This window comes from Schistocerca cancellata, chromosome 8 (genome assembly GCF_023864275.1).
Source record: "Schistocerca cancellata isolate TAMUIC-IGC-003103 chromosome 8, iqSchCanc2.1, whole genome shotgun sequence".
Taxonomy (NCBI): domain Eukaryota; kingdom Metazoa; phylum Arthropoda; class Insecta; order Orthoptera; family Acrididae; genus Schistocerca; species Schistocerca cancellata.
Genome location: NC_064633.1, coordinates 58,604,921 through 58,627,907, shown reverse-complemented (window position 1 = coordinate 58,627,907; position 22,987 = coordinate 58,604,921). Strand labels below are relative to the sequence as shown.

Sequence of the window (22,987 nt, the reverse complement as noted above, 5' to 3'; positions counted from 1 at the left end):
AGTCTGGAACCGCACGACCGCTACGGTCGCAGGTTCGAATCCTGCCTCGGGCATGGATGTGTGTGATGTCCTTAGGTTAGTTAGGTTTAAGTAGTTCTAAGTTCTAGGGGACTTATGACCACAGCAGTTGAGTCCCATCGTGCTCAGAGCCATTTGAACCATTTGGCCTCCATATCCTCTCCAAATTTACCCATAAACCTTTCATACCCTTCTGTTCGATTTCCAATCCTTGCATTAAAATCACCCATGAGCAGAACACTGTCCTTGTCCTTTACTCTAACAACTACATCACTGAGTGCCTCATAAAAACTATCCATCTTATCTTGATCTGTCCCTTCACAATGCGAATATACTGACACAATCCTAATTTTCTTGCTAGCCACTGTCAAATCTATCCACATCAGTCGTTCGTTTACATAGCCTATTGCAACTACCCTGGGTTCCATTTCTTTCCTGATGTAAAGCCCTACACCACATTGTGCTATTCCTGCTTTGACTCCTGACAGGTAGAGCTTGTATTCTCCCACTTCCTCTTCTTTCTCACCCCTTACCCGAATGTCACTAAAGCTAAAACGTCCAGCCTCATCTTACTTGCAGCCTCTGCCAGCTCTACCTTCTTCCCAGAGCAGCCCCCGTTGATATTAATAGCTCCCCATCTCATTACCATTTGTTTGCCAAGTCGTATCTTAGGAGTCCCTGGTTTGTCAGTTAGAGGTGGGACTCCGTCACCTCCAAAGGTCCGAGGCATTTTGCTCTGATTGTTGCCAGCCACCGAAACTAAAAAAAATTAAAAAAATGTGTAAATTCTTAAGGGACCAAACTGCTGAGGTCATCGGTCCCTAGACTTACACAGTACTTAAAGTAACTTAGTCCGCCCGGTTAGCCGTGTGGCCTAACGCACTGCTTTCCGGCGAACCGCGCGACCGCTACGGTCGCAGGTTCGAATCCTGCCCCGGGCATGGATGTGTCTGATGTTCTTAGCTTGGTTAGGTTTAAGTAGTTCTAAGTTCTAGGGCACTGATGACCTCAGATGTTAAGTCCCATAGTGCTTAGTGCTAGAGCCTCAACTTCTGAGGTCATTAGTCCCCTAGAACTTAGAACTAGTTAAACCTAACTAACCTAAGGACATCACACACATCCATGCCCGAGGCAGGACTCGAACCTGCGACCTTAGCGGTCTCGCGGTTCCAGGCTGCAGCGCCTAGAATCGCACGGCCACTTCGGCCGGCCCCCATTTGAACCTTATTCTGCCTCAGTTACACTATGTCAGCGATTGCTGCGGAAACACTTTCTCCGCGTACGCGTACGCCATAATTACTCTACCAAGCAAGCATTGGGGCTACACTCGTCTGGGGTGAGACGTTGCCAAGGTGTTCCAGTGGGGGCCGAACCGCACAGTAATCCTGGGTTCGGTGTAGGGCGGCGGTGGGGTGAGTGGACTGCTGTAGTCTGTTGTGGAGTTGTGTACCACTGCAGCTACGGCGGGGACGAAGCCTCTCCGTCGTTTCTACGTCCCCAGTTCCATAGAATACGATACAATACAGTGACTTAAAGTAACTTATGCTAAGAAAAACACACACATCCATACCCACGGGAAGACTCGAGCCTCCGGTGGGAGGGGCTGCATAGTCCGTTCACGGCGCCTCAAACCACGCGGCCACTCCGCGCGGCGGACCTAAAACATTCGTAAACAGATGTGGCGCTTGAAAGCACGCGGCATTCATATGGCACTGACTGAGTTCGATTCAGTCTGGTAGGTGCTGCTTCAATAGACTGTGTTTGTTGTATCTGCAGTTGCAAGCGTACCTTGTGCCACGTCACGCGCCAGTTCGCTTATCACGTCATTCCACTGGGGCGTCCTATCCAATTACAAAGCCGCACTGGCGTATGTTATGGAGGCTCTAATGTGGAGAAGTTGGCACTGTTTGTCTTCTATATCACTAACACATGTAGCTTTTCTAATTATAGTCCTTCTTCAGTTCTGTGAAAGGTGTGTTAATGCTTCTTTTAGCAACTACAGTGTCTACATGATAGCATGTGCAAGGGATTTTGTGTACTACATTTGAGGCAATAAGAGCGCACAGGTCCTTAACAGTATTGAGATATTCACACACGTTTCTCGTCAGTTTAATACTCTGTCAGTATCGTATTTCTTAGCACCTGACTGATGGGAATGAGAACAAAACTCTCCGTTAGGTGGTTTCGTTTCACTGGAAGTTCCATATCTTTTACGATGTAGAGCCCTATTTATTTATTTATTTGTCAGAGATATGTAAACCTATTAGTCTATATAGCGTCTGATCAAGTAGCAAGAGGCGAAAGTTTAAATACAGAAACATGTGAACATTTTACGTTAGGCTTTACCATGATCGTTATTGATATCGAATGAAACAGTTTTACTGTTAGCCGTCACTGTTTATTTATATCCACGACGCGTTTCCAAGGTTTAAACATGCATCAGCAGGTGGATTTACACGTGTTAAGCCTGTAGGACTTCAAACGGACCGACTTGGAGCAGGAGAGGCAACACAGGACATTTTAATTTCCACTGTCTATACATTTCGAAATAATTTCATAAAACATTGTCAGAAGGACAAAATTTCACTCATAAAAATTATTTTGTATGTTTTTGAACTTCCACTGCTATGAGTGTGAATCCTGAATCCTTCCTGGTCAAGCTGAAAAAGTTTTATGAATTTACTTGGAAAAGTATAGACAGTGGAAACTAAAATGTCCTGTGGTTCCAAGTCGGCCCGTTTGACGTTCTACCCTCCTTAATGCGACATATGAGTGTGTTGTGTTACGATTTTGGGGTAACTTGGACTCTCTCCAGTGGTCACAGGCTCCCTTCTCCATCGTAACACATCACATGTAAACTGTCATATTTGATGATGGAGGTTTAAACTTTCGAAACACGTTGCGGATATAAACAGTGACTGGTAACAGTAAACTTGTTGTTTCATTCGATACAGAATCATGCCTTAGACCATTGCCTAATGCCTACATAGTAAAATTCACCAGGCGTTAAACAGGAATCTAGCCACTCAGAATGTACGCCCCATTAGACGTAAATGTCTTCCTGTACGCCCTCCTGCCTTTCCCGACTGCCTACACGGCCCTGCTGTTCCACTGTGCAGCGAGAAGCACGCGTTCGACCTGGTGGTGATGGAGCGGCTGCCCTACCAGTGCTTCTACGGGCTCCTGCACAGCGCCGGCTACCCGCCGCTGGTGGGCATCCTCACCCTGCCGGCCATGGTGCCGGCCTACTACACCATCGGCAACCCGACCAACCCCGCCTACCTGACAGACATCTTCGTCAGGTACTCGGACCACATGAGCTTCTGGGAGAGGCTCTGCAACACCCTCTTCCACGTGCGCTTCCTGCACTACTGGTTCTACACGGTGCTGCCGGAGCACGAGGCCCTCATGAGGAAGTACCTGGGCCCTGAACCCAAGTCTGTGTACGAGGTGGAGCGCAACTTCAGCATGATCCTGATGACTGTCCACTTCAGCGGAGACTACCCGCGGCCCCATCTGCCTAGCATCGTCGAAGTCACTGGACTGCACGTCTCCAACAAAACCAAGCCACTACCAAAGGTAAGTCGCGAGGCTGGTTTTTACACCGAGAATCATACGTTCCTTAACAGAATTGAAAACATCTGAAGTATGCAGAATAAAGAAGATGCTAAAGTACGCAGTGAAACGTCCCCTTAGAACAATTTATACACGACTGTGCTTAACCTGACACACAATATTATTTAGCGCAACGCAATCTGACTTTCAATAATCCCTACAAAAGAATGGCCCTGACTAACATTAAACTATACCTTTCACATATAACTTACCTCACAAAAACCTTCATTACTCGAACTACTGCAATACAGCGAGCGCCACTATTGCCAGCTAAATGAAAGATTCAAACTACAGAAGGCACTAACTACTGATAGGGATAGTTAGCAAATGAAAGATATTAATAGAGAACAAACAATGTATTTAGCTTAATAGTCTTAATATATATATGTAGCAGTTCATGACAAATTACAAAACTCCGCCATCTCTCTCCCCACATCCACCACTGCTGGCGGCTCACCTCCAACTGTGCAACGCTACGCGCTGTTCACATCCAGCTGCCGTAAGTAGGCTGTTTATATTTTCTTATTGGCAACGTTACGTAGCGCTCTGTATGAAAATCACTGGCTGCGCTGTGTGCAGCCTGTGGCTAGTTTGCATTGTTGTCTGCCATTGTAATGTTGGGCAGCGGCAGCTGGATGTGAACAGCGCGTAGTGTTGTGCAGTTCGAGGTGAGCCGCCAGCAGTGGTGGATGTGGGGAGAGAGAGGGCGGAGTTTTGTAATTTGTCATGAACTGCTATATATATATAATGACTATTAAGGTAAATACATTGTTTGTTCTCTATTAATATCTTTCATTTGCTAACTATCCCTATCAGTAGTTAGTGCCTTCTGTAGTTTGAATCTTTCATTTAGCTGGCAATAGTGGCGCTCGCTGTATTGCAGTAGTTCGAGTAATGAAGGTTTTTGTGAGGTAAGTTATATGCGAAAGGTATAGTTTAATGTTAGTCAGGGCCATTCTTTTGTAGGGATTTTTGAAAGTCAGATTGCGTTGCGCTAAATAATATTGTGTGTCAGGTTAAGCACAGTCCTGTATAAATTGTTCTAAGGGGACGTTTCAGCAGCATTGCTACGAATTTTCAGAAGATTTTGAGGTATATTCATTGAGTGCTTTGATTTAAGGTCCCGTTATCATTCGTAAGAGAATGGGTGTGGGCAACAGCGCCTCTGATACGCTGTAGTTCTTAGCACAGGGCTTGGCTGCGTGCATCCTCGATACTGTTATGCCAGATACAGACTGCTAGGCTGACCGAGACACACGCCAAACACTTGTATCAGCGTCACTATACAGTGGCAACAGAAACGAGCGTATGGCATTGTTGGCCGAGAGGTCCCATCCGGGGAAGTTTGGCCGCCACACGCAAGTTTTACTGCATTCGACGCCACATTGGGCGACTTGCGTGCCGGTGATGATGAAATGATGATGACAACACGGGCGGGGATAATCTCCAACCCGGACGGGAATCGAAGCCGGGCGCACTTGCACTGGAGGCAAGCGCGTTACCATCCAGCTAAGCAGGCTGACATACAGTGGCAATAAGAAGCTCACAGTGAGGTCCACCCACAAAGGAGGTATCCTATAAAACCTCCTTCCACCAGTACTTGAACATTATTTGTAGGTCTGGAACCCGTATCAGATTCCTGCGAATTAAGTAAGTGGCACACAAAGCACCCTTCGCCACACGCCGTACTGTGGCTTGCGAAGTATAGATGTAGACGTAGATCAAGTTTTATTCATATACACTGAAGCGCCAAAGGAAATGGTATAGGCACGCGTATTCAAACAGTCAGAATAAGGCGCAGCAGTCGACAACGCCGATATAATACAAGTGTCTGGCGCAGTTGTTAGATCGGTTACTGCTGCTACAATGACAGCTTATCAAGATGTGAGTGAGTCTGAATGTGGTGTTATAGTCGGCGCACGAACGATGGGACACAGCATCTCCGAGGTAGCGATGAAGTGGTGATTTTCCCGTACGACCACTTCACGAGTGTACAGTGAATATCACGAATCCGGTGAAACATCAAACCTCCGACATCGCTGCGGTCGGAAAAAGACCCTGCAAGAACGGGTTGAAAGACGACTGAAGAGAATCGTTCAACGTGACAGAAGTGCAACCTTCCGAAAATCGCTGCAGATTTCACTGCTGGACCATCAACAAGTGTCAGTGTTGGAACCGTTCAACGACAGACTGGCCCCAGGAACACTGTTCCGAGTGTGAACACTCCCGCTGGCCACCAAACTCCCCAGACATGAACATTATTGAGCATATCTGGAATGACTTCCAACGTGCCTTCAGAGGAGATCTCTTCCCCCTCGTACTTACGTAAGGATTTATGGACAGCCCTGCAGGATTCATGGTGTCAGTTCCCTCCAGCACCACTTCAAATATTAGTCGAGTCCATGCCACGTCGTGTTGCGACACCTTTACATGCTCGCGGGGGCGCTACACGATATTATGCAGGTGTACCAGTTTCTTTGGCTCTTCACTGTAAATGACTCAGGGTTATACAGTATAGAAATACAGCCTCGGACAATATATTGCAGTGTTTAAGACTCCTCTACTTGCAGTGCACTTCAGTAAATACTGCAAAGATTAAACGTTTGTAACGACGTATGCCTGTTAAGGGTGAATTCGTGTTTTGAACTTGTCGCATGTATAAAATCTGGTTCTTAAAATAGTGGAGGCCAACCATGTTGAAGAGTGCATTTTAAGCAGTCTTTGTTTCAAAACAGAACAGAAGTAAACTTTTGGTGCACACATTCTGTTGGAAATTTTACTTTACAATACTTCATAACCTTTTAGACGTCTTGAAGATCCTAGCGACTTTTCTTCATGAAATGTGTGATACATGTTAATTAAATCTAGTGTTGCACTCATATAGTCTAAAGACACTTCCAGTCTTTCCCACTAGTTTGGTCAAACTAAAGACCAGCGAACCATTCTAAAAATGGCTCTGAGCACTATGGGACTTAACTTCTGAGGTCATCAGTCCCCTAGAACTTAGAACTACTTAAACCTAACTAACCTAAGGACATCACACACATCCATGCCCGAGGCAGGATTCGAACCTGCGACCGTAGCGGTCGCGCGGTTCCACACTGTAGCGCCTAGAACCGCTCGGCCACTCCGGCCGGCTGAACCATTCTACATCATGACAAGTTCAAAGAAATACTCTTCATCCATTATTACCACGTGGTAATCACTTGATATTCTAGTACTAATTTGAGTCAGTATTTTTACGATCGTCAATAAATTACTTAAATTATTGTTTCCACTTGCCAATGTGCTTCAATCAGATGGGTTGTTCAAGCAGTGCACACACACACACACACATACACACACACACACACACACACTAGTGGGTTTACAGTAGTTTGGTGTTTCGACAGGCATAGTCATGCAGAAAACTTTTCTTCAAGAGAATAAATATACGTCATTGTAATTCAGGAAATTAATATGATTTTGTGCTTCTCACAAATAGGAAGCAAAGCTAAAGTGAGTACAGTCTGCATTGTAGCAAGATTTGTTTAAGATGGCTCTTCCTGGGGTGCTCTCCTCTCCTCTCCGGGTTCGATGTGGCAAAGTGACACTGATGATGGTATCGCCCCCACTGCTGGATGGTGCTACAGTTGCTTCCCCTGCCCCTTTTGTGAAGTGGGGAAAAACGCTGGAGCGGAAGGCACTGTCATTATTTTCAGTGGGGAATGTGTTCAACTGACGTGATATTGGTGTTGGCCAGAGAGGAGTATTGCATGTACGTATACAGCTGAGGACTGCATCCATAACATCCTGCGTGAGGAATGGAAGGTGATAATAGATGGGTATGCGGTCAATATCTCACAGCAGTTAATGGTGATGCAGCAGGCTGGACTGAAGATGGATTTTGCAACTCATGGAGACTACTGTTTTTTGAAATGGATGGTCAATCCACAGCGCAGCAGACACTTTCATCCCTTTCCACCATGCCACACTGAATGAATCAGAGGTGCTCTCCGTAGTGTACGGGGCTCGAGTGAGGACACCTGAAACGGGGTATCTTCCTCTTTTCAGTCGTGTGTGTATATGTGTGTGTGTGTGTCTGTGTGCTGTGTGTGTGTGTGTGTGTGTGTGTGTGTGTGTGTGTGTGTGTATGTGTGTGTGCGCGCGCGCGCGCGCGCGTGCATGTGTGTGTGTGTTTATGTGTGTCTGTGTGTGTGTGAGTGTGTGTGTGTGTGTGTGTGTGTGTGTGTGTGTTCACCTTACTGTGTGCCCTAGTCCACAATAACACTCGATATTGGTGGGATACTGTCCTACAGCTGACGCAGGAGGAACTGCCTACTACCAATCTACAAGTGTACACACACATACATACATACATACATACATACATACATACATAATAAGAAGGAATTGGGCGAAAACACGCTAACACAACTGACGGAAAATGCTTCACAGCTGTAGTTACACAAAGAAATTGACCTGAAAAAAAAAACCACCTCTCGTAAACAACACATGCATTGGAAATTGAGGAAAATCGCTGTAATAACACAACTAACATAAAACCTGACCCCACGAGATCTCGCCAGGAGAGAGAGGAGACGACTGCACATGTATTGGAGATCGATCTGCTATCAGTGATATATTGTTTCCAGCCAGCAGAAATCACAGATGGATAAACGACTTGAGAACAGAATGCTTCCTGCAAGCTATTAAACATACGTCTTGGAAAGAGTGGCCATTACGTATGAAGAATTGATTGGTCAACAGCGGCGAGCTTTCAAACGTCCTGGAGGTGCTGACACTGTCTGAAAGTGGTCCTCAGCTAATTAAAATCAGTCTGATGTAGGTTCAGGTTTGAAACAATACACCCTACGTAAATGAGACAGACACAAATCTTGATAGTAGTCTCATTCTGCGCCGATCCACCCGCTCTGCCCCCGACAAGGGGAGAGAAGTAGCCACTCTCTCTAAAATCCACTGCTGCATGTGGTTACAAACCTCATCGGTCGCGTTTATTCTACTTTTTCATGTAAACTGGCCAAAGACTGCCTGGCAGAGGTTTCAGACTCACAGCTGCACCGAATAAAAGCTTGTGTGTGTGTGTGTGTGTGTGTGTGTGTGTGTGTGTGTGTGTTCTCTCATATACTGTGGAAGGATGAGGCATTCTGCTCACCTCATACAATGTTGTCTTTATCTCTGTTATTTTGTAACCTCCGCGTAAGTGAAATGCTCTAGGTACACCCGTGAGTGGTTAAAACCTGAATAGACACACACACAGCCATGAGGGATATTGGTGTTGAAACACAGGCATGCCGGCTGTACAGGCAGTGAAGGAATAGATGATGGAGGAATACTGCACAGGTCACAAGCTCCTCAAGGCGTAACGCACTGCGTGTCTACCTGAAGTGTTGCCATTCTTAACAGCTCAGCTGCTATAATGTTACCTCATTTATTTAAAAAATTTGCTGCATGATTATTAGCATCGTGTATTCTCCAGGCGTGATTCTTATGGCTGCTACAACGAATACTGTACCGACAGACCTTACCTCAGATCGCGTTCTGGGTGCATTTAAAATGAGTACTGTGGCTACAACAGTGCAAATAGTGGATATAGTACTAACATGCAAATAGTGGATATAGTACTAACGTCAGTGAGATCTCCAGGTAAATAAGTGTAAACTCACTCTCGTGGTATGAACTTGTTGTTGTTGTTGTTGTTGTGGTCTTCAGTCCTGAGACTGGTTTGATGCAGCTCTCCATGCTACTCTATTCTGTGCAAGCTTCTTCATCTCCCAGTACCTACTGCAACCTACATCCTTCTGAATCTGCTTAGTGTATTCATCTTTTGGTCTCCCTCTACGATTTTTACCCTCCACGCTGCCCTCCAATACTAAATTGGTGATCCCTTGATGCCTCAACACATGTCCTACCAACCGATCCCTTCTTCTAGTCAAGTTGTGCCACAAACTTCTCTTCTCCCCAATCCTATTCAATACTTCCTCATTAGTTATGTGATGTACCCATCTAATCTTCAGCATTCTTCTGTAGCACCACATTTCAAAAGCTTCAATTCTCTTCTTGTCCAAACTATTTATCGTCCATGTTTCACTTCCATACATGGCTACACTTCATACAAATAGCAAGCAGAAACGACTTCCTGACACTTAAATCTATACTCGATATTAACAAATTTCTCTTCTTCAGAAATGCTTTCCTTGCCATTGCCAGTCTACATTTTATATCCTCTTTACTTCGACCATCATCAGTTATTTTGCTCCCCAAATATCAAAATTCCTTTACTACTTTAAGTGTCTCATTTCCTAATCTAATTCCCTCAGCATCACCCGACTTAATTCGACTACATTCCATTATCCTCGTTTTGCTTTTGTTGATGTTCATCTTATAGCCTCCATTCAAGACACTATCCATTCCATAAGTATGGACTTATGCTTGCTATAATGAATATTGAACCGAGAACATTGAATCTTGCATCGAATATATATTACAATATAAATACGTAACACCATCCGACGTTCCTGAAACATACATTCATCCAACAAGTTCAACGAACTACGATCAGTATAAAACTTTGACAATGCTTGTAGGACCAAACAACAACATAAGAACCAATACTAATGAACATTCTGGTGTGGATAGAGGTGTTATTCCTGTGAATGGTACCAATGAGTCTTAGGAGAAGACAGACCTCATCCTCTTATAAGCGAGCAACTATTTAACTAAAACACAGTATCAATGAGTATGTTACACGACGAGTGCATGACGGACTTGCTTGTATTGTAAAACGAAACATTGTAATAACATCACACAACTATCGAGAAAGAATCCTTTCACCAGAACTGTCTTCACCTTGGTGTGCGGATACAAACTAAGCAGCTTAGAACCAGTCATGCCTCCCTACCTACCTTCCCTCCTCCCTCCGTCTCCTCGCCCTGTAGGTAGGGATACTGTTTTCCCAGGTCTGTTCTAACCTGTCGCTGATGGTACACAAAGAGATTCGTCCACCCCAGGTGCCCTGCTTTGCTGAATGTCGGGTCGACAATGATATTCCGTTTTAGGCTTGCTGAAATCGAACGTATATCTAGGTAATGCCGACAAGGAAAAAGAGCGCAACCGATTTCTTTCAGTTTGGTGAGCAAACTGGTATACTTGAGAGCGTTCCTCACCTACAAGATCAGTGTGTTTGGATATCTTGTAAATAAACTATCATGCACATGGGTATTACATGAATTTCACATGCGTGAAATATCATTACACAACAGTATCTTTCACGCTGTCTAATCGCATGTTGAAAAAAAAAAAACAAAAAACAAAAAGGACCACAGCCATATTTACGTTCAACAGCAAGGTACAATTCGTATTTCTGTCTCTCGTGTTTATTTCGTAACATACGACGGAGTAAAACTAGGAACTGTAAAAACATCGCTAATACCAGTAGGGAACTCGAAAAGATTTTTGAAGGACTCTCTCTCTCTCTCTCTACTGATATATCGATAACAAATACCGTCCGCATGTTGACATTGAACGTATTTGGCGACCCCTTAAATATACGCGAATTGATCCATTGGAGCAGGCGGGCAGTGATCGAAGTCACCTCCTCAGTTTTGTTGCCTGTACTGGAAGAAGACCATACCCCACAGATTATCACAATAGAGGGTTCCTGTGTTGTAGTTTTCAAAACAGTTTCATACATTGTTTTTTCTGTAACACATCCAAGTGGCGTAAGACTGCAGCTTTGTACAATGCCACATACTCTCTTTTCATACCACAACATTGAGATCAAAATCTAGTACTAAACTGACATTAACACGTTTCGATCCATTGCCTCTCCCACAAAGCTGGACATCTCATGGTATAAGGTGTGCTGCTCCCACTACACACATTGAGTGGTGGAAATGGAGGACAGAGGCGATGTTTCTTATCGAGAAAATGTGGAAGACATCCAACATATGGAGGTTGGAAGAGTTTGCAGCATTGTGGAGCGTTTCCAGACAGGTCTCCAAAGGTGATGACCTCTATATTTAATATCATGTTCCACAGTAATGGGACAGCAATGATTTCTCATATTGCCCCCAGGCACATGCTAAACGTCGAATGGGTCTGTATGTGTGGTACATACACCGAAAAGTGAGACCTCATCCCAAAAGTGTTTTAGTGTTCTAGGTGTTGATCAGGATGAAACCCAAATCTTTAGAAACCGTGTGTTTCATTTTTATGCTCTATAATCCATAACAGCATGTGGAACAAGGTCATTTTGCTGGACTGAAACCTGTAGAACACAGATAGTATGCACCATCAGTTGTCAATTGCAGCACTGGAGGAATGCAATAATTTTCATATACCTAGGTGAACTACGTACCCTCATTTTTGCTATATTTTCCTCATTTATACGAATTTTCCATTAATTTCACCAGGTTCTCCATATTTTCAACGCAGTTTACCCAATTACTCAAGCTCCAAACCACTGTTTTCGACAACTTGTCTCACTGCATTGATCCCGTGATGCTCTTAACCAGTGACATTGCAGCATTGTTCTCAATTTTTGTACCTCTGGCAAACCACCCCTCCATTACTAATGTGTGAGAGACGTTGACTGAAATAATACAACGAGAAAATATCTCTTACGCGAACTGCTAAACGTCGAATCGTTCTGTATGTGTGGTCCTAAAGGTAGGCATATACCGAAAAGTGAGACCTCATCCCAAAAGTGTTTGTGCTTGCAAACCTGTAGCGGTGACTTCAGTGGCTTTCTTGGATGGGTGCGACACATAAATGTCTCTCAGGACGACCCCAGAATCTTTGGACACACTCAACATTACTACAACACTCTGTGTCTTTCAGGGTGCATTCATTTTTATGACTTACAGTGTGTAACAGCTTGTGGAGGGAGCGCTTGTTATGTTCTGATGTTAGGTAGTACTGCTCATACCCCCCTCCCCCTGAACAAGCAGTTGTACTGACTTCGCCCAGTATTGCAAGACGTGCCCAGTTTCCTTTACTGTTTACTGTAAATGCTGATAGTGCTCCTGTTATAACCAGATTTCCCCATACATGATGTTTAAAGCCATATGTAAACCCTGCTCACACATCTGCAATTGCATGTTCTTTTTTCAGTTACATTTGTCTTCGCCATATGCCCCAGTTCTCGTTTCATTACTTCCGTGTTATGTAGCTCCAGTTTCCTCTATAATTCACTCCTCTTCCACTATTAATATGTATATATGTACCATCATTCCCCTTACCCCCCTCCCCCTGAACAAGCAGTTGTACTGACTTCGCCCAGTATTGCAACACATGCTCAGTTTCCATTACTGTTTACTGTAAATGCTAATAGTGCCCCTGTTACAACCAGATTTCCCCACACATGATGTTTAAAGCCACATGTAAACCCTGCTCACACATCTGGAATTGCATGTTCTTTTTTCAGTTACATTTGTCTTCGTCATATGCCCCAGTTCTCGTTTCATTACTTCCGTGTTATGTACCTCCAGTTTTCTTTTCTGCACACATAGCACATTAACTGTACTTAGAGAAGTATATTTCTTAATAGGGAAGAGTTTATGTCTGTTCGGTACATTGGTTCCTCTTCTTAATACTTGTGGGATGAGTGTTGTTTGTGATTACCAGATCTAAATTGGTAATATTAGTATTTGACTGTATGGCAGAGAACGCTGTCCTGGACAGGGGGAAATGTGGCTCACCTGCTTTAATATAATGCTCCTGTGTTATACTTGTATCGTCTCTGTTATAGTCGGTCTAACATATCCCCACATAGTTTACAGGTGAATAATTGAAATTAAATTCAGACAGAGCATAATTTATAAGTCTTTCTCAGTTTTGAGTGTTGGGAGGTAGACATTGCATCAAAACGCTCCCATACTGCACAAAAATGTCTACCAAAATACATTCAAACTGCAATAAACTATTTATGAAACTACAGCATCCATCATCACAACTCTCAGCTGCTCTACCACTATGTTAACCCAATTTATAGTGACTTGGCTTTTTTCTAGTACAGGTGACAAAACTTTCAACATACATGAAATGTATTCTCAATCGCAAATTATGGTCAAGCATAAGTTGTATAATGGAAAGACGACAATGAAAATCTGTGCTAGAGAATGACTCGAACACAGCTTTCCTGCATATCGCGAGCATTTGCTTACCGTCAGGTTATCCAAACACAACACACAGCCAGACTCAAATTTTCATATTCCACCAACCATGTGTCTATAACCTGTACTCATACATCTGCAATGCATATTCCTGTACAGGTGAAACATTTTGCTTGAAAGTCGCTTGCCCGGTGTCAGCAATAAATACGATAATGCAGTGTCTGTGTTATTCTGAATTATTATGCAATGTTCCTTTGGAGATGGATGTATGTGCAAAGGTATAGTGCCATATCATAAACTTTACACTGGTCTTCAATATGCCAAAGGAATCAACTTCAATCACAGATCTACATATGCAGCATGGTAGGTAAAATCCCAAGCAATTATTCTGTGAGCTGACGCATTACCACAACATTCTACAGGGTGTTTCAAAAATGACCAGTATATTTGAAACGGCAATAAAAACTAAACGAGCAGCGATAGAAATACACCGTTTGTTGCAATATGCTTGGGACAACAGTACATTTTCAGGCAGACAAACTGTCGAAATTACAGTAGTTACAATTTTCAACAACAGATGGCGCTGCGGTCTGGGAAACTCTATAGTAGGATATTTTCCACATATCCACCATGCGTAGCAATAATATGGCGTAGTCTCTGAATGAAATTACCCGAAACCTTTGACAACGTGTCTGGCGGAATGGCTTCACATGCAGATGAGATGTACTGCTTCAGCTGTTCAATTGTTTCTGGATTCTGGCGGTACACCTGGTCTTTCAAGTGTCCCCACAGAAAGAAGTCACAGGGGTTCATGTCTGGCGAATAGTGAGGCCAATCCACGCCGCCTCCTGTATGTTTCGGATAGCCCAAAGCAATCACACGATCATCGAAATATTCATTCAGGAAATTAAAGACGTCGGCCGTGCGATGTGGCCGGGCACCATCTTGCATAAACCACGAGGTGTTCGCAGTGTCGTCTAAGGCAGTTTGTACCGCCACAAATTCACGAAGAATGTCCAGATAGCGTGATGCAGTAATCGTTTCGGATCTGAAAAATGGGCCAATGATTCCTTTGGAAGAAATGGCGGCCCAGACCAGTACTTTTTGAGGATGCAGGGACGATGGGACTGCAACATGGGGCTTTTCGGTTCCCCATATGCGCCAGTTCTGTTTATTGACGAAGCCGTTCAGGTAAAAATAAGCTTCGTCAGTAAACCAAATGCTGCCCACATGCATATCGCCGTCATCAATCCTGTGCACTATATCGTTAGCGAATGTCTCTCGTGCAGCAATGGTAGCGGCGCTGAGGGGTTGCCGCGTTTGAATTTTGTATGGATAGAGGTGTAAACTCTGGCGCACGAGACGATACGTGGACATAGGCGTCATTTGGACCGCAGCTGCAACATGGCGAACGGAAACCCGAGGCCGCTGTTGGATCACCTGCTGCACTAGCTGCGCGTTGCCCTCTGTGGTTGCCGTACGTGGTCGCCCTACGTTTCCAGCACGTTCATCCGTCACGTTCCCAGTCCGTTAAAATTTTTCAAACAGATCCTTTATTGTATCGCTTTTCGGTCCTTTGGTTACATTAAACCTCCGTTGAAAACTTCGTCTTGTTGCAACAACACTGTGTTCTAGGCGGTGGAATTCCAACACCAGAAAAATCCTCTGTTCTAAGGAATAAACCATGTTGTCTACAGCACACTTGCACGTTGTGAACAGCACGCGCTTACAGCAGAAAGACGACGTACAGAATGGCGCACCCACAGACTGCGTTGTCTTCTATATCGTTCATATCACTTGCAGCGCCATCTGTTGTTGAAAATTATAACTACTGTAATTTCGAAAGTTTGTCCGCCTGAAAATGTACTGTTGTCCCAAGCATATTGCAACAAATGGTTTATTTCTATCGCTGCTCGTTTAGTTTTTATTGCCGTTTCAAATATACCGGTCATTTTTGAAACACCCTGCAAGTATAAATACAGGAAGAAGGGATCGGTTGGTAGGACATGTTCTGAGGCATCAAGGGATCACCAATTTAGTATTGGAGGGCAGCGTGGAGGGGAAAAATCGTAGGGGGAGACCAAGAGATGAATACACTAAGCCAATTCAGCAGTATGTAGGTTGCAGTAGGTACTGGGAGATGAAGAAGCTTGCACAGGATAGAGTAGCATGGAGAGCTGCATCAAACCAGTCTCGGGACGAAGACCACAACAATATATATATATATACATACTGCTTACCAGATGTGACTTGCTGTTTCTATCTATGCAGATACATAGCCACCAACGCAGTAATGGTAATCTTACGAGGTATCACAAAAACACACTCGTACATAAATGGATTACTCCGGTGAGCTGGTTTGTTGACTTTATTCTGTTGTAGACACAGTCATTGCATAGCGCAGGTTTGCCATTTTGTATGTTGGATCCCCCAGCTGGGACTTCCGCCACCCTCTCTCCCTCACTCCACTAACCCGTGACGCATCATTGTCATCAGCAGCGGTGGTTCTTGGAACATCAAACCTAAAGTAAAAAGATCTGCCTTTTGGACAAAATCTCATATAACACATAGGGTTGACCTACACTAAATATTATCCATGAATAATCATAGAGATGGATCCACCCCAGCCATTACCCAGAGTGTGGATGGGTAGATCCAACTCAGTAATTATTTCCAAATGCATAACACTAATGGATCCACCTTCTGGACAATGTCTCACATCATATGCGGGGTGGATCAGTACTGAACATTATCCATGAATTATTATGCAGACAGATCCACTCCAGCCAATACCCTGGACTACACACGGTTCGATCGGCCTGATAAAAAGTATATGAACATATAATTACTGGCAGGAAACTTCCTGGCAGATTAAAACTGTGTGCCCGACCGAGACTCGAACTCGGGACCTTTGCCTTTCGCGGACAAGTGCTCTACCAAATGAGCTACCGAAGCACGACTCACGCCCGGTCCTCACAGCTTTACTTCTGCCAGTATCTCGTCTCCTACCTTCCAAACTTTACAGAAGCTTCCTGCGAAATTACTGGCAGATCCACATTTGGATGCCATCTCAGTATTCATCCGCAAACTGCAAGCACCGCTGCCGCCGCTGCCACAGACGATGCCTCATGTGTCAGTGGGGTGAGGGAGAGAAGGTGTGGGAGGTTCCAGCATGGGGATCCAACATACGAAATAGCGTAACTGTGCTCTGCAATGTGTCTATCGAAAACAGAATAATGTCAACAGAGTACCTCACAACGTTTTTGCAATACTTTGTAGATACCATGAGTGGGTTGGGTAAGATGTATCGTAATTAGATAGTCTAATCAGAAACAGCGAGCCACATCCCATAAGCACAAAGTGTATATACATACGGATAAATATCAAAAGTATGGAAAAAGTCACAAAATCATTAAAATTCTGTTATCACATGTTCTTGCTAGCTATCTGTATTTATACTTTGAGTGTAGTGGAAAAGCTCCAGTTCACAGAATAACCGCTTGGGGTTTTACCTATCACGCTACATGTATGGGTCTGTGATTGAACACATTTCTATAGAAGTAACGACGACCTGTGGAAAGTTGTACCACATGCACAAAAGAGAGGCCAAGTCAGTAGGGGGATTTCTTGTGGTGATGGTGGAGGAGGTGATAGCTGTTATGTTGGATGTTGTAGTTTTGGAGACATTTTAAAGCTGTTTAGATGTATTTCGATAGACATTTTTATGTGGTTTGGGACCAGTTTGAAACAATCTCAACTTCCCAAACACTAATGACCGTAAAAAGCTTATAAGCTTATATATTAGGCTCTGATTGCAGTCAGTTTTAATTACCCATCTGCAAACTACGTGAGATTTCGTAATCACATGTTACGGGCTGTGCGGGGAGGGGAGGGGGTTGGAAGTGGACTGATAGTACACGTATAGGTCTTAATAGAGGAAGGAGAGTGCGTTGTAGAGATGTGGTATCAAGACGAAACTGCCATATTCCCTACACATGGGCAGTACTACCTAATATCGGACCATGACTGCTGTCATACCAAGAGCTCTACCCCACATGCGGTTACGCATTGTAAGACATAGAAATGAATGCACCCTGAAAAATACAGTGTGTTGGAGAAATACTGACGGTGTCCAAAGATTCTAGTGTCAGGGTAATCAATGGGGCTAACATTTCCGGCCATCCTGAGTGACATTAAGTGCTGAATCCTTCCAAGAAAGCCACTGAAGGTTTACAAGCACAAGTACGTTTGTGGTGAGGTCTGACCCTCTGATATTCATACATGTTGTATTATTTCAATCAACACCACATTAGTAATCGATGGGTGGTTTAGCAATGATACAGAAATTGAGCACCATGCTACAGTGTCATTGGCTGAGAGCATCACATGGTCGTTGTGATGAGACATATTTGCAGCTGTAACGTCATATAGAGCAGTGGTTTGCAGCTGACTAAAGTGCATTGAAATTATGGACAACCTGGTGAAATTAATGAGAAATTGGTCTAAATGAGGACAATACAAACAAACTGAGGGTACTTACAGATTGACCTGGGTACATGAAAATCATTCCATTCCTCCAATGGTGCAATTGAGAAGTGATGGTATATGCTGTCCGTGCTCTATGGGTTTAAGTCCTGCAGAATGACCCTGGTCCACGTGCAGTTATGCATTATAAGCCAAAAAATGAAAACTGCAGTGTCCAAAGATTTGGAGGTCAGGATGACCAACACCTAGGACAACAAAACAGTGATCATGTACCTGGGAGCAATATGAGAAATCAATGCTCTTTGTCTCTTAGAATACGGAACAATGAGACATCTGGTACTCCATCACTGTGGCATGTGAGATTAAATGTAGAGGTCATAACCTTCAGGCAGCTATTTGGAAACGTTTCACAAGGTTGCAAACTCTTCCAGTTTTCATATGTTGCGATGTCCTCCACATTTTTTCAATCAGAACCACAACCCAATATGTGTAGTGGGAGCAGCACAGCGTATACCATGTGATTTCCAGCTTTCCTTGAGAGCCAATGAATCGAAAGGTGTTAATGTCGATATAGACCTCAAAGTCGTGGTATGAGAAGAGAAAGTATGATGGTGTACAAAGCTGTAATCCTACACCACATGGATGTGTTACAGCAAAAAAACAGTATATCAAACCGGTTATGAAACCAAAACACAGGAATGCCCTATTGTGATTGGTAGTCAGTGGTTTATGGTCTTCTTCCACCACAAGTGACAAAACCTTACATAGATCTGTCGAAGCGACTTCGATCACAGACCACCTGCTCCAGCGGACCAGTATGTTTATACTTAATGGGATCGCCACATATGCCCATGTGGACGGTATTTGTTTTCAGTATATATATCAGAAGAGAGAGATGTGGTAAAATTCTTATCAGGGTCTCTACCAGCTGACATTGGCGAAGTTTTTATAGTTCATAGTTTTATTCCAATGGATGTTACAAAATAATGATGGAGGAGAGAGAGAGATGTAAACTGTAGCTTGCTGTTGAATGTAAAAATGACTGTGGTTTTTTTTCGGTCATGTGGATAGTTAGTGTGAAGGTACTGTTCCATAGTGATATTTCATTCACTTGAAACACATGAGCATGACAATTTATGTACAAGGCTTCCACTTACACTGATTCTGAACGTGAGGAACGTCTCAACGATGATGTTTGTCCATCAAACTGAAAGAATTTGGTTGTATCTGTTCTCGCAACTAATTTATTTATTATCATCACGAATGTGTTTTTCTTTCATTTTTGATGGATGGTTGCCTAAATAGATAAACTGGCGTTAGCTGCAACTGTTCTACTGATAATTTCAACCCACAACAGCTTATAACATAGATGTTTTAGTAGACTGAATGTTTTTGGAGATTAGAGCTCTCGCTTTTACACAAATGGTATGCTCAAAAATAGTAAGGATATTCTGCAGTGATTGGTAGTTTTCACACCAAAACTGCGGATGTGATTTATTCGTATCTATTTTATATATGATAGACATGTACAAGAGACGTGTGATTGGTTAAACGTGTGTCAGATGTATTGTTGAAAAGCTCTGACCTCGGCAATTTGCTTAACCATCAGCGACAACTGTACCGTACTCAGTTCGTAGTTTTACTTAGTTGAAAGTTACGAAATAACGAGGAGAGGGGGGGGGGATGCGAATTGTAACTTGCTGTCAGTGTAAAACTGATGGTGGTTTTTGTCTTTCTTCTCCAACATACAAATAAATAGCATGAAAGCCATCTGAAATGGCTGTAATACCCACATCCGTAACAATTTGTTTAGAAGACTTAGAGAGACCCTAATTATGTCCACTCAGAGGCTAGCAGAGCGTGCGGACTACCAGAGGCTGCTGGAAGGCGTTGTCAGCAGCGGGTGTGAGGTGCGGCCGACGACTGCAAATTGGATAATGGCCGCCTGCAGCGTCCTCAGCTGCCTCTGGTTACGCTTCCTGCCCCTCTTGCCAGTGTAGCTCCTGGAGCAGCCTTTTCCCACCAGGAGACGTAGCCGAGGACCGTGACATGCTCTTGGCCGTCCTTCTTCCAGAGAGCTGCCTTTCCCCATCCGTGATGCTATTGTTCCAGGAGTTGATATTACCTAGAAATACGTTCATTTTCTGCAGTATGTCATTTTCAACACAACACCGAGCAAAACAGGGCACCTGCGGTGGATGTATCTCTTTGTGTACCGACAGCAACAGGTTGGAACAGGTCTGGAAAACCAGTATCGCTAGCTATGGGGGGACGAAAGGGAGGTAGGAGGGAAGGTAAGAGGGGATGTAAGACTAGTTCTAAGTTGCTTAGTCTGTATTCACACGTCGAGATGAGTACTGCTCTGGTGGAATGTTTCTTTCTGATAGTTGTGTGATGTTATTACAGTATTTCGTCTTTCTTTAGGCTGCTGTGTAAAATTCCTTCACCATCTATTCCTCCATATCTGTACTCTTTCAACACCGTCATCCCTCAATGGCTGTGTGCTCATATTCTGTCCAGAGCAAGTTTTTGCCACCCACAAATGTACCTAGAGCATTTTATGTAGGTGGATGCTCCTAAATAACTAAGACATTCTGTGAGGCGAGCAGAATGTCTTATCTTTCGACAGTATTACGAGAACACACACATTGATAAAGCTTTTACTGAGCGTTTGAAACCTCTGCCACATAGCCTTTGGACAGTTTATATGAAAAAGCAGAATAAACGCGAACGATGACGATCAAAAGGCCGTAAATTCGACTAAATACATACATCAAATAGAGTTTAGCGTCACCTAGGTTCCGAGAGTTCCGGAACCTGAACAGAAAATTGGAATAGAGATCAACATAAACACCGTTTCCGCCGATTTTATTGCTCATGAAAACCACATATTGCATGTTGCACCACCATATAGAGGTGGTGGTCAAGATTGCTGTACACACCGGTACCTCTAATACCCAGTAGCACGTCGTCTTCCATCGATGCATGCCTGTATTCGTCATGGCATACTATCGACAAATTTATCAAGGCACTGTTGGTCCAGATTGTCCCGCTGCTCAACGGCGATTCGGCGTAGATGCCTCAGAGTGACTGGTGGGTCACGTCATCCATAAACAGCCCTTTTCAATCTATCCCAGGCATGTTCGATAGGGTTCATGTCTGGAGAACTTGCTGGTCACTCTAGTCGAGCGATGTCGTTATCCTGAAGGAAGTCATTCACAAGATGGGCACGATGGGGGCGCGAATTGTCGTCCATGAAGACGAATGCCTCGCCAATATGCTGCGGATATGGTTGCGGTCGATGGCATACACGTGTCGTACAGCCGTTACGGCGCCTTCTATGACCACCAGCGGCGTACGTCGTCCCCACATAATGCCACTGTAAAACAGCAGGGAACATCCGCCTTGCTGCACTAACTGGACAATATGTCTAATGCGATCCGCCTGACCGGGTTGCCTCCATACGCGCCTCAGACGATTGATTGAAGGCACATGGGACACTTTTCGGTGAAGGGAACGTGATGCCAATCCTGAGCGGTCCATTCGTCATGTTGCTGGGCCCATCTGTACCTCGCTGCATGGTTCAAAAATATGGTTCAAATGGCTCTGAGCACTATGGGACTTAACATCTATGGTCATCAGTCCCCTAGAACTTAGAACTACTTAAACCTAACTAACCTAAGGACATCACACAACACCTAGTCATCACGTCGCTGCATGGTGTCGTGGTTGCAAAGACGGACCTCGCCATGGACGTCGGGAGTGAAGTTGCGCATCATGGAGCCCAATGCGCACAGTTTGAGTCGTAACACGACGTCCTGTGGCTGCACGAAAGCATTATTCAACATGGCGGCGTTGCTGCCAGGGTTCCTCCGAGCAATAATCCTTAGGTAGCAGTCATCCACTGCAGTAGTAGCCCTTGGGCGGCCTGAGCGAGGCATGTCATCGACAGTTCCTGTCTCTCTCTGTATCTCCTCCATATCCGAACAACATCGCTTTGGTTCGCTCCGAGACGCCTGGACTCTTCCCCTGTTGAGAGGCCTTCCTGGCACAAAGTAACAATGCGGACGCGATCGAACTGCGGTATTGACCGTCTAGGCATGGTTGAACTATAGACAAAACGAGCCTTGTACCTCGTTCCTGGTGGAATAACTGGAAGTGATCGGACATCGGACCCCCTTCATGTAATAGGCGCTGCTCATGCATGGTTTTTCACTTCTTTGGGCGGGATTGGTGACATCTCTGAATAGTCAAAGGTACTGTGTCTGTGATACAATATCCACAGTCAACGTCTATCTTCAGGAGTTCTGGAAACCGGGGTGATGCAAAACTTATTTTGATATGTGCACTTAGCAATTACAATCACGAATAATTTAAATTGGAAAGAACACGTAAAAAATGTTGTGGAGAAGGCGAACCAAATCGTTCTACTGGCGAAACGTTTAGAAACTGTACCAGATCTTCTAAAAAGACCGCCTACAGTACGCTTGTCCGTCCTGCTGTTGAGTACTGCTGCGCTGTCTGGGATCCTTACCGGATAGGAGTAACGGAGTACGTCGAGAACGTTCAACAAACAGCAGCACGTTTTGTCGGACATGATACAGCATTTGGGATGGAGACCACTAAAACAAAGACGTTTCTTGTTGCGGCGGAAACTTCTTACAAAATTTCAGTCACCAACTTTCTACTCCAAATATTTTGTTGACGCCGACCTGTATATTGAGAAATGATCATCATAATAAAATAAGGGAAAT

At 44.1% G+C, this 22,987-nt stretch overlaps 1 protein-coding gene across 1 annotated transcript in view; it reads left to right on the top strand.

Annotated features, from left to right (window-relative positions):
- The window catches only part of LOC126094959 (UDP-glucosyltransferase 2-like), a 215,257-nt gene that overhangs the window by 116,029 nt on the left and 76,241 nt on the right, over positions 1–22,987 (top strand). The window contains exon 4 of the mRNA XM_049909614.1: positions 3,138–3,597. Within this exon, the coding sequence (XP_049765571.1) occupies positions 3,138–3,597 (460 nt within the window). The remainder of the gene's footprint in view (positions 1–3,137; positions 3,598–22,987) is intronic.